The sequence below is a fragment of the Muscardinus avellanarius genome (assembly GCF_963383645.1).
Source record: "Muscardinus avellanarius genome assembly, chromosome: Y".
In the NCBI taxonomy this organism is placed as follows: Eukaryota; Metazoa; Chordata; class Mammalia; order Rodentia; family Gliridae; genus Muscardinus; species Muscardinus avellanarius.
Window position 1 is genome coordinate 8378619 of NC_137809.1, and position 12391 is coordinate 8391009.

At 43.1% G+C, this 12391-nt stretch overlaps 2 protein-coding genes across 2 annotated transcripts in view; one reads left to right on the top strand and one right to left on the bottom strand.

The window, feature by feature from the left end:
* Positions 1-12391, bottom strand: part of LOC308279535 (F-box-like/WD repeat-containing protein TBL1XR1) — a gene marked incomplete at both ends in the record, with an annotated part of 935328 nt that overhangs the window by 153703 nt on the left and 769234 nt on the right.
* The window catches only part of LOC308279546 (protein Shroom2-like), a gene marked incomplete at both ends in the record, with an annotated part of 142826 nt that overhangs the window by 105987 nt on the left and 24448 nt on the right, over positions 1-12391 (top strand). Inside the window, 2 exon segments of the mRNA XM_080719675.1 lie at positions 5746-5876; positions 5879-6437. Coding sequence (XP_080575801.1) covers positions 5746-5876; positions 5879-6437 — 690 coding nt within the window.

A 12391-nucleotide genomic window follows, 5' to 3' on the forward strand; every position in this document is an offset into this window, starting at 1 on the left:
GTGGGTAAAAGATGTAAACAAATTGTATCTATACCTGTGACTAAATATGTCTATATCTAAAAACTAAATGTGTTATGTATCTAGAGTCATCTAAATGTGCTAAAAGATTTTAGAATCAAAAGTCAAGGTTAAAGGTGTATGAGTTTTATATTTGTATGTGAACTGACCAATAAGATTTTTGTCTTTTAACTCAGAGATTTAGCCTTAAGACCTGGTTTGCAAATCTGTTTCTCCTGACTGAATAAATTTCTTATTGTATAAGAAAATACAGCTGATGGTCAGGTAACACATTTATTTTTATTGTTAATGTTCTCTAAAATTATAAAATTGCTAATATTGTTATCTAAAAGATAAAACTATCTAATTTTTATCAATACTGTTAGCTCACATAGACTTATAGTTACCAGCATAGTCCAATACAAAATTGGGTCAATGGACTACCAGAGTAAGGCCAGCATAAACATGGGTCAATGTACAGAAAACCCTTAGAGATATATAAAGAAATTTAAGACCTGGCTACTATGTTTGATCTAACAAAAATGAGATATATATCCTATTGTGTCTCTGAAATGAAGGCTTCCATTAATCAGCTTTTAAGTTTGACCTTTGGGATTGTAGGGGTGCTTTCCAGCACCCCTACATGTCCTCTATGCTGTAGGCTGGAAGAAGCGCCCCCCCCCCAGTATGAGAGGTTAACTAGAGAAGTTTTCTTCCATATTAGGATTAGAAATAAGGTATTAAAATATAGAGTTAAGATATAGAAGTAAGGTAGGATTGGAAATAGAATGAAGATCCATAAGCCCAGCTGCCCAGGTTGCAGGATTCAAGGACGAGGGTAGGGGACCCACAAGGTCAAAGCCTCTAATCTCCAGCTTGCCGGCCAAGGTCTTTGTAAATGGGACCCCATCCCCATATCTCTGAGCTAGATCAGCAAACAAGGCCAGGCTAATCTGCTCTCCAGTGCAGAGATAATCTGTTCTTCAGTGCAGAGATAAGCCTGGCCCAGCCAAGGTGGGTAGGAAAGGCAGAGCAGGCTCTGACGTGTGTGGATGCATGTTTTAAAATTATTGGTTGTACTTGTCCTTGTATCTGATTGGTTGTATTCTAAGGTTGGCGGGCTCTGACTTGTGTAACCACTCCCTCATGTGTAACCACTCCCTCCTAGGGATATAAAATTCAGAGCGTGGAGTGGGGAGGGGTCGAACCTCGGCCATAGTGTCTTGGTCTCGACCCCTGGCTAGCCGGGACAGAGCTGCAGCACAATAACCTCGCTTGCATTTTACATCTCTTGTGAGTCCTTCGATATTTGGGTTGGTGGGCGATTCTCGTACCCTTCAATATAATGCACCAATAAAAAAAAATTTTTTTAAAAAGAATTTAAAAGCTGGGCATGGTGGCGCACACTTTAATCCCTGTCCTTGAGAGGAGGAGACAGGAGGATCCTGCTGTTTGGAGACAGCCTCGCTGGCTTAGGAGACCCTGTTTTCAAATAAAAAAATATAAAATTGGTCTCTGGGTGGGTGTAGCCCGGAGGTAGAAGGGCTTCTAGGAACCCCAGTAGCACCAAAAAAATAAAAATAAAAAGAATTTAAAAGAATTTAACATAAAAGGAAAATTACCAGCTAGCTGGGGCTGCAGACTCTCAAGTTAATTGTTAGAGCTGCATGCCCCTCCAGTCAGCCAGACCCCTTTTTATGGAGGAAAACTATAAAACCCTTAACTATATTTGACCTTTTTTTTTTAATTGACTAAGCCCCCTTAACTGAGACAAGTGTCAGTTTTGGGTTGGCTAGCCACCTCTTATCTCCATATCTGGAAATCAGTTTGTCTTCTTTAGGTTTCCCCAAGGGAGGGATTGAACTTTGTACTAAGCAGTTTACCTGTAAGTGCAGATGGGGGTTATCTTGTTTATCCACTTTGTACTGAGCAGTTTATCTGCAGTTTATCTGGTTTATTGGAGAACAAAGAAAGGAGGAAGAGTGGTGATTACATTTAAGGGGTAGTTACAATTTCAGGAAAACATACATTAAAAGGTTACAATTTTAGGAAAACAGTGCAAAGGTTAAACAGGGTTTGGCACATACATAATTTCAGAGTAACACCATTGAGTTGTAACAAAATGTAGTCTATTTAAGATGGAGTCATGTTGGCCCTTCAATTTCAAAATTGATTTCAATTGCTTTGGCATTAAATTTAAAATACAGAGAGTAGTCAGAGCTTGGATGCAACACAGGCACTCAGGCAGGGAAGGAACCCTGCAGAGTCCCCCCTCACGCCCCCACCCAGAACCAAAAGTAATTAGCAAGAACACCAAAGAGTGGGAGCTCAGAGCCTTCTTATTTTAAAGGACAGGTTTACATAATAAATAACTTCTAGCAGATAGGCTGAAATTTAAAGGGGCAGATAGATACCAAAAGGGAGCAGAAACCACATAACCCCTGCTTAACAAAGACTTGTGCCTACAACTGCATCAAGGCAGGAAGAAGGCTTTTGGTCTAGCAAGCAATCCCCATAATTATAATCCCCATAATCATAATAAAGGGGCCTGCACAGAGTTAGTGGGCAGGCACACCCCTAGGTCAGAAGATTGATTATTGGTTAGGCAAGATGAAGGATAATGTGTCTTTATTAAAACTGTTCTGTATCCAAAAACTTCAGTAACTTATTTTCAGGTTACTCTACTGCATTTATTTCTTTAATGCAATGCTTTGTAAAGTCTGTCCCTTCTTTTTGCCTTTGTAATAATAAAATTGCTTAAGCTTACAGAAATAGAGTTCTGGCTATTCTTTTCTACAAATAGCTAAGAACAAGAACCCACGGGTACATCTCACACCATTATATTCGGGAGGCTGAGACAGGAGGATCATGGTTTGCAGACAGCCTCCGCTACTTAGTGAGGCCTTTTGCAACTCAGTCAGACCCTGTTTCAAAATAAAGAATGAAAAACAGGACTGGGGGTATAGCTCAGTTAGAATGCCCCTGGGTTCCATCCCCAGTATCAAAAAATAATAATAAAAAAAATAAAAAGACTAAAAAAGCTGGGCATGGTGGTGCACGCTTGTAATCCCCACACTTGGGAGGCAGAGACAGGAGGATCGTGCAGGTTCGAAGCCAACTGCGCTGGCTTAAGAGACCCTGTTTCCAAATTTTTAAAAAAGTATAAGATAGGTCTGGGAGTGTAGCCCAGAGGTAGAAGGGCTTACAGGAACCCCAGTACCACACACACACACACACACACACAAAGACTAAAAAAAAAAAAAAAATTGGGCTGGGGGTATAACTCAGAGGTAGAATGCCCTGGATTCTATCCCCAGTGCTGCAAAAGAAAAAATATATATAGCTAATTGTAAATTGACTTAATATTCAATAATTTCAGAAGCAAAAATATAAAATGTTTGTCTTTCCTTTTCCCCATCCTGACTTCCCTTCTTTTTGTCAGTAAATTCCCTCCTCTTCCTGCTCATTCAACTTTCAGTTACTCCTTCCCTTTGCTTTACACCCTCCCCTTCTTGCTTAGCCAACCTAGTTGAATTCCCAAATGTTCTCCCTTGAGATTCTAGCCTTCTGCTCTATTACCCAACAGTTCCCTATCCTTCCCTTTTCTGCTCAACCTATATTGATTTTTCTTCCTTCTATCTTCAGACTCTCCTCTTCCTGTTTAATCTTGAGTTCCCTAGTTTTTCATCTTGTGACCCTACTCCTTCATGCTCAACCCATTTTGAATTTCTGAGATCTACCCTCTTCTAACTCAGCTAAACTTTAGTCCCTCCTCTTTACATCTTGGGAGCTTCCTCTTCCTGCTCACCCTACCTTGATTTCTCCTTTCCTTCTGCTTTGAAACCCTCCCCTTTCTGCTCAGTCAACCTTGAGTCCTCTCCTCTTTCCTCTTGAGACCCTTCTCTTTCTTGCCAACCAACTTTGAGGTTTTTTTCTTTCTGCTTTGAGATCCTTTTTTCCTGCTCAGTCTCCATCTCCTTTCCTTGGGATCTCTCCTTTCTGATCAGCCCCACCTTATTTTATTTACTTTTTTATTTTGAAACTAGGTTTCTCTAAGATTCTTTGGGTCTCACTAAGTTGCTGAGATTGGCTTTGAATCTGTGATTCTCCTGTCTGAGCCTCCCAGTTTTTGGTCCTTTATTTTGAATGTGTTATATGTGACCCAGGAATTCTAGATTCTTATCATCTGGGACAGTTAAAACCAGTTAGTAATTTTACAGCATTGACTTTGCAAGTGTGGGGTAGGGAGTAAAAAAAAAAAAAAAAAAAAAAAGCAAGCAAGGTGGAGGACAAACTTGTTCCAGAGATTACTGTACAAATATAAGTCTAAATAAAAATATTGAGGTGAAGAGCCTGTACTAGCCTTCTAGGACAGAAGCTATGATGCAGGACATACTACTCCCCTAGAGGACATAGCCCTCAAATCCTGTAGAGAATACTTCTTTAATAAGGTAGAACTGAGTCCCTGGAGTCCTTTGGCCAGGAAAGAAGCTAAGAACCAGTCCAAAGCATGGTTTTTAGTGACTATTTTGTTCAAAGTCATTACTCAGAATATGTTGTTTGCTAGGCACAGTGGCTCATGCCCGTAAACCCTTTTCTTGGGAGGCTGAGACAGGAGGATTGCAGGTCTGAGGCCAACCTGGGAAACTTAGCAACACCTGCATGTATGCCTCTACCATTTTGTACTCCATTAAGTTGTACGACTACAATGCACCAGTAAATTTTTTTTAAGATAAAATAAGCCAGGCGGGGTAGTGCACACTTGTAATCCCAGCATTTGGGAGGCTAAGACAGAAGGATTGAGGTTCGCGGACAGCCTCAGCTACTTAGTGAGGCCCTTTGAAACTCAGCTGAGACCCTGTTTCAAATAAAGATTAAAAAATAGGGCTGGGGATATAGCTCAGAGGTAGAATGCCCCTGGGTTTCATCCCTAGTACTGAAAACAAACAAACAAGAAAGAAAAGATAGAAAAAAATTAAAAATAGGGCTGGAGGGGGGGTTAGCTCAGGGGTAGAATGTCTCTAGGTTCAGTTCCCATAATGCTTGACTACAAACATGGCTTTCTAAAATGTTTATAACGTTATCTTTAAGAGATGTGTAACTGGCCTGTGTGCATGTGTCTTTAATGCCTCATGTTCCATCGTATAATCTACTAACAGTGCCTTATGTTGTCTGCTCTGAATCAGGGGTCATCACCCTACAGTATATAGACTGGTGGAGACAAGGTGTGAGAAAATGTTTATAGATTTAACTTTGGCATCTATCAGCAGCATTTTGCTGCTTCAACCAAAATACCTGACCAGAGCAATTTAGGGAAGGAAAAGTTTATTTTGACTCAGTTTCAGAGGGTCAGTCCATGGTCAGCAGCCACCAATCATTGTAATGGTAGGCAGTGGCAGAAGAAAGCTACTGCAGCCAGCCACGAAGTAGGGAGTAAAACAAAGGGACCCAGGAACAGAAATGTCTTCAAGGCCATGGCCTGCCTCACCTACTTCCTTAGGAGCATGCCCCACCTGCCTGTAAATTCACTCAAATTAGTAATCCCTCATCGAGTGATTCAGTCACTGGGCATCTGTTGCATTCCATAACACTTGGGCTTTTTTTTTTGGGGGGGGGGGCTTCCAAATCCAACCCACAGCAAGTCCTTGGCATGGTTTAAGGGGATTCTCAAGATACGGGTGTCGGTGCTTGTAGAGAGAAGGCGTCAATGGCAATCCTTCATTAATTTTTTTTTCGTCCTTCCTCCAGACAAGCAGATGTGCAGTTCCCGGAAGTCCATCCAGTAAGACCGCAGGACCCACCCAATCAGGACCCATGGATCCCGTCCACATCGTCTGAGTCACCCCACACTCAGGAAACCCCAGCACCGTTCCTAGAGGGCCGGGCCGAGCAGAGACTCTACCTTGTGATTATAGGTACTCAGAGGAGAACGAGCAGGCAGACGCGGGAACGCAAGGCCAGGACGCCCCTTCTCCCCCACAAGCTCAGGGACAGGACTCACAGCCAGTGAGCACGGCCCCTGTGCTCCCCAAGAGGCCAGGCCCACAGAGGCCGCCACCACCCAAGCGCGAGCCCAGGAAGCTGAGGGCCCCCGACAGCACAGCCGCAGACACGCACCTGGCTGTCCCTAGCAAGCCCTTCCCATCGCTGCCCCCTGCGTCCCTGGATGCAGGTGTAACACAGCTGCCACTCTCGCCAAGCCCGTCGGTGTTGAGCGGTGCACAGCCCCAGGACACTGCTAAGGTCCCTGCGCTTGAGTGTGATAGCCAGCATGTGAGTGAGGACACGTCCTGTCCCGGGCTAGAAGCAGCGCTCCCTTCCACGTCCCAGCACCTGCGGCCGCCCGCCATGGAATCCTCGCGCTCCCCCTCGCCTCAGTTCGCCCCCCAGAAGCTGACAGACAAACCTCCCCTGCTCATCCAGGATGAGAACTCCACAAGGTACTTGACCTTCACCCCTTTCCCCAGGTGCTGCTTCAATGCACCCTTCCTGGGTGATTTGCAGATGGTGCCTGCTTCAGTTTAAAACACTGGGTTTGAAGTTGGTCCTGGGGAGCCGGGTGTGGTGATGCACAGCTGTAATCCTAGCACTTGGGAAGCTGAGATAGGAGTATCACAGGTTCAAGCTCAGTAACTTAATAAGATTCTCAGCAACTTAGATTTTTTTGTTTGTTTGTTTGTTTGGTGGTACTGGGTATGAAACACAGGGACCTTCTACCTCTGGGCTACACTCCCAGAACTATTTTCTATTTTATTTGGAAACAAGGTCTCTTAGGCCAGCTGAGGCTGGCTTTGAACCTACACAATCCTCCTGTCTCAGCCTCCCAAGCATGGGGATTACAAGTGTGTGCCACCATGCCCAGCTTGCAATTTAGATCTTATTTTGAAGGGTTTTTTTTTTTTTTTTTTTGGTCTTTTTTGGAACCAGAGATTGAACCCAGAGTGCCACACTTGCAAAACAGGTGCTTTGCCACTGAGCTACATTCCAGCCCCAGATCTTATTTTAAAATAAAAAAAATAAATAGGGCTGGGAGTATAGCTTGGAGGTAGAATGTTCCTGTATTCAATCCTCAGTACCATACAAACAAAAAATTGCTACTGGGTGGAGTGATCATCTGGAATTTAACTCACTGGAGGTCTGCTCTTTCCTACAGAGAATCACCCTCCCTCCTCCTCACCTAAGCAGAATGCATTTATAGCTATAATACCTACAGGTATCTATAGACCATGGGTATGTTTTCCTAAGATGTAATATTTAAGAACAGACTCAGGTTTAATCTAAATATGATTAGATTTTTTGCATGTTTTTTTGTGTTTTTGTTTTTGCTTGGTGGTTCTGGGGATTGAACCCAGGGTCATTCTGCCTCCTCGTTACATTCCCAGCCCTATTTTATTTTTTATTTTGAAACAGGGTCTCACTAAGTTGTGGAGGGCCTCAAAGTAGCTGAGGCTGGAACCTGTGATCCTTCTGTCTTAGCCTCCCAAGGACTGTGATTACAAGTGTGCACTACCATACCTGGCTTTATGATGTCAACATTCTATTATTCCTTTTTGTGCATGTGTATGGTACTGCAGATTGAACCCAGGTCCATTTTACATTTTACCACCAACCTACATCCCCAGCCTTCTGGAATTTGTGTGTGTGTGTGTGTGTGTGTGTGTGTGTGTGTGTGTGTGTGTGTGTGAGTGAGAGAGAGAGAGAGAGAGAGAGAGAGAGAGAGAGAGAGAGAGAGAGAAGAGAGGAGAGAGGAGAGAGGAGAGAGGAGAGAGGAGAGAGAGAAGAGAATTGAGTTATTACTGGGGATTGAACCCAGGGGCATTCTAGCTCTGAGCTACCCCCAGCCCTTTTATTTGAAACAGATCAGTTGCTGAGGCTGGCCTTCAACCTGTGATCTTCCATCTCAGCCTCCCAAGAACTGCCATTACACACATGCACCACAGTGCAAGACTTATTTCCGTTGTGCATTCTTTCTTTGGAAATCAAATTTATACACAGGTAAAGGAAGATATAAATGCAGGACGAATAGGATGAATTAAAAGGGTAACATGGTCAGGGTTTAGGGGGGTTTGTTGTTAATGTTGCTGTTTTTATTTTTTGTGGAGCTAGGGATTGAACTCAGGGGCATTATACCTCCAAACTATACTCCCAACCCTTTTTTATTTTTATTTTTATTTGGAAACAGGGTCTTGCTAAATTTCTGAAGCTAGTTTTGAAGCTTCAATCCTGTCTCAGCCTCCCAGGTACTATGCCTAGGTTAGTCAAGAGTACTAAGTTTGGTATGAAGTAAATGCAAAGGATTTTTTGGATTTTTGTTTTGTTTTGGTTTGGTTTAGTTTTCAGAAGAGGACAGGAGCGACAGACTGGCTCAGTCGGGAATAATAAATCCAGCACTGAATATGGCCACTGAGTCCAGTCCGTTCGAGATCGGGTTTTCTCAGAAAGGTGTGCAAAGGCTTCGGGTGCAGTTCTGCAGCCATTTATCTGCAGCGATTTTTTTCCCTTTTTATGAAATAAACTCCTTTAAGTTATTATCCATGGCACTAAAAGTGGAGATTCCTCTCTGGGAAAGATTCTGACATGGACAAATGCCTTTAGTGCAATTGACACTTTATTACAAGAACCCAGGAAAATTTATATCCTTCACCAGTGAGATTAATAGTAAAAAAAAAAAAAAAAAAAAGGAGTGTAATCACCACAAAACAATAGTGAAGGACATGTAAACAAAGTAAAAAGACACTAGTCCGGCATTCAAGAGATTAGCTCCAGATCTTGTGACCAGATCCAGCCCCCTGTCCTTGAGCCCCCTGCTCTTGCAGACAGGCAGCTCCAAAGGGCAAATTCCAGAAGGCACAGGCACGCCCAGGGCTTGGAGAATACGGCCTCTCTTGGAATCTCCTTTAACTTTTTTCGGAACTTTCTGTTTCTAGGGCTTAGTCCATATGGCAGGCATGGGGAGATATGGCGATCCAGGGGGATGCGATAGAGGTCTCCGAGGTTTCATCTGCATTGCCATCTAAAGTCTGAAAGCTTAAACAAGCTCACAACACAGTTGAGCAGATAAACACCAAAAAATAACATGAAGTTTTTAGATTTAGTTGTCAGATGTACTTCTCTAGCTGCTGAGCACTTTTCCTCAAACAATAGGCTTATTAGAAGCTTATTCCTCTTTTAATAATCCATTTTCCTATCACAAACCCTCTGCAACTTCCTTTTCTTTTCTGATTACCCTGATTCTCTCTTTCCCATTTGGGACAATCTTAGGATAAGCTCTTCTTCATACAAAAATGCTTTCTTATTCTCACCATATTTCCTTTCTTTCACACTTACACATTTATTATATCTGTCCTTTGTTCTGACATATTCATTTCTTAACCACGTGGCACCTCCCTGTCTCGGGCAGTGCACATACTGGGTGTAAAGGTCAAGAATCTTCCTGGCCTTTGGCTCTATTGTATTGGGCAGTATTGGCTGCTCATCAACTAGGCCGCTTTGATGTCACACACAAAGTTTATCTTCTCTGTATCTATGCAGGATCACAAGGAGAGGGGGTAAACAGAGGCACCAGTTGCCTCGCTTACAAGTTTTTAGGGCTAATGGTTTCAGCTGACTCTTAAGGCTTTTACTATAGGTTTAATTATTAGAATGAAGGTCAGAGATAGAGGGGAAGTCTGCGTTTGTAATTGCTGTAGCTGGAATGCTTCCACAGCATCTGTATTCTGACTAGATTTTATTACCATTTGAGCAAATCCAAGGGCGTTTAGAGGCTTAGACAAATTACTAGAAAATTTATTTTCCACAGACTCAGTTTCTCTCACAGTCCTGATCTTACATCACCAGAGCAATTCATGTGGAAAGTTAAAAGAATCATTACCAAAATAATAATAGTTATGAAAGAATATTTAAGAGTAGGGGAGTACTTTGGCCAGAGACAACACTTCCCCTCAGGGCTCCGCTTACTTTAAGCTTAGCCAATTTCCTGCGTGGGAAATCTTCACGCAGATGCCGAGGAAAAGGAAGTAATGACGGCAGACAGGGTTTTCCTTTTTTCTTTCTTTTTTTTTTTTTTTGTGGTACTGGGGGTGGAGCCCAGGGGCTTTCTACCTTTGGGCTATACTCCCAGACCTTTTTTTTTTTTTTATGGTGGTACTGGGGTTCCTGGAAGCCCTTCTTCCTCCGGGCTACACTCCCAGACCTATTTTATATTTTTGAAACAGGGACTCTTATACCAGCACGGCTGGCTTCGAACCTGCGCGATCCTCCTGTCTCCGCCTCCCAAGCGCAGGGATTACAAGCGTGCGCCACCACGCCTGGCTTCCCAGACCTTTTTTAAAATATTTTATTTGGAAACAGGTCTCACTAAGTTGCTGAGAGCCTCACTAAGTAGCTGAGGCTGGCTTCAGACCTGCACGATCCCCCTGTCTCAGCCTCCCAAGCATGGGGATTACAAGCGTGCGCCACCACGCCTGGCACAGGGTTTTCCTTTTTAAGTCCACATACCTGAACAGGATTCCTAGAGTTAAATATTAAAGATTATTTATAAGCCAGACACAGTGGCACATGCCTATAATCCCAATAGTTGGGAGGCTGAGATAGAAGTATTGCAGGTTCAAGGATAGCCTCAGTAATTTAGTGAGACTCTTTTCAACCTAAAGAGAACTTGCTTCAAAATAAAAATAAATAGGGCTAGGAGTTTATCTTAGAGGCCAAATGCCTCTGGGTTCAATCCTCAGTAACACACACACACACACACACACACACACACACACACACACACACACACACATATTTACGAAGATGGAGTTATGGAGACTATATATGAATGCCTAAGTAAAAAACACCAGCTCTTAATGGTTTTAGAGAAGAGAGGGAAGAAATTACAAAATTGTTTCATTCTAGCTGGCAAACCATGCCCTTATGAAATAGGGCAGAGACATCTCATGTTCCTAGTCACCAGGCAAAATGAAAACCAACATTTCTTTACAGGACAAGAGCCTCTCCCAGACTACAAAAAACTGAGCCCATCCAGATAGCATTGGTAAAAACATAGTCTGAGCAGGCATAGTGCCACACATCTGTAATTATAGCTCAGGAGGCTAGAGCAGGTAGATCACAAGCTTGAGGCCAGTCTCAGCAATTTAATGAGACCCTGTCTCAAAATAAAAAGGGCTGGAGGTATAACTCAGAGATAGAGTGCCCCAGGGTTTAATTCCTAGTACTGATGAATGAATAAATGAATGAATGAATGAATGAATGAATGAATGAATGAATGAAATTTAAAGGACTGGGATGTGGCGCAGTGGTAGAGTGCCCCTTGGTTCAATCCATAGTAGTGCTGAATGAATGGATAAAAAATGAAAAGAGCTGGGGATATAGCTCAGTAGTAGAGTACTTGCCTACCTGTGGGAGGCCCTGGGTTCCATCTTCAGGAAGAAATATGTCTTGAATTTGAGTGTTGGCAGTTTGTATGTTCCTTCTGGTTCCAGGAAGGAAAAAAATTTTTTTTTCTCTTTCCAATATGTCCTTAATTGGCTTTGGTATACATGTAATCCCAGTACTTGGGAGGCTGAGACAGGAGGATTGCAGGTTCAAGGCTAGCTTCGGCAACTTAACAAGACTCACTGCAACTTAACAAGACTCTATTCAACATAAAAAATAAAATAGATGTAGCTTAGAGGTAGAATGTCCCTTAGTTCAATCCCTAGAACCACCAAAAAAAAAAAAAAAAAAAGTTGGCTTTAGCTTTGACATCCCCGGGAGGCAGTCCCCGCATGCATGGTCCACCACAGTGACAAGCATTCAGTTCCAGGTGAGGTATTGTAGGATTAGCTCATTCTTTCTTTTCCCTGTGGGTGATTTATTTTTAGGAGCCTCCCTGGTTCTTTCACTGAGAAACTATTTTTTTAGGAAATAAATGTGGCATGAGTGGGTTATGGTAGACCAAGTGTGCTCCCCATTTGCTATCAGGATGCCCATCACTCTAGCATAAAAATCTGTGTAAATGCCCAGTGGCAGTGGTGCACACCTGTGATACCAGATGCCTGTAGGTGTGGGGCTGGCAGTGTGAACTGCACTGCTGAGGGTCTGGGACCCACATGTGGAATCAGACCCCTAGAGCTACCCTATCACCCATCTCTACCTGATCTATACTTCTGAATATGACAGAACCTTTAGTTAGGTGGTTGGCCAGGGATATTTATTTATTTTGTGGTACTGGAGATTGAACCCAAGAGCATTGTGTCTAAGTTTCATCCCCAATCCACCCTCCCTTCTTTTTCTTTTTAAGCAGAGCCTCACTAAGTAGCTGAGGCTGGTCCTGAACCTGTGATTCTCCTGTCTCAGCCTCCCAAGTACTGGGATGACAGGCACACCATGGCACTGGGCCCCGTGGGGAGGA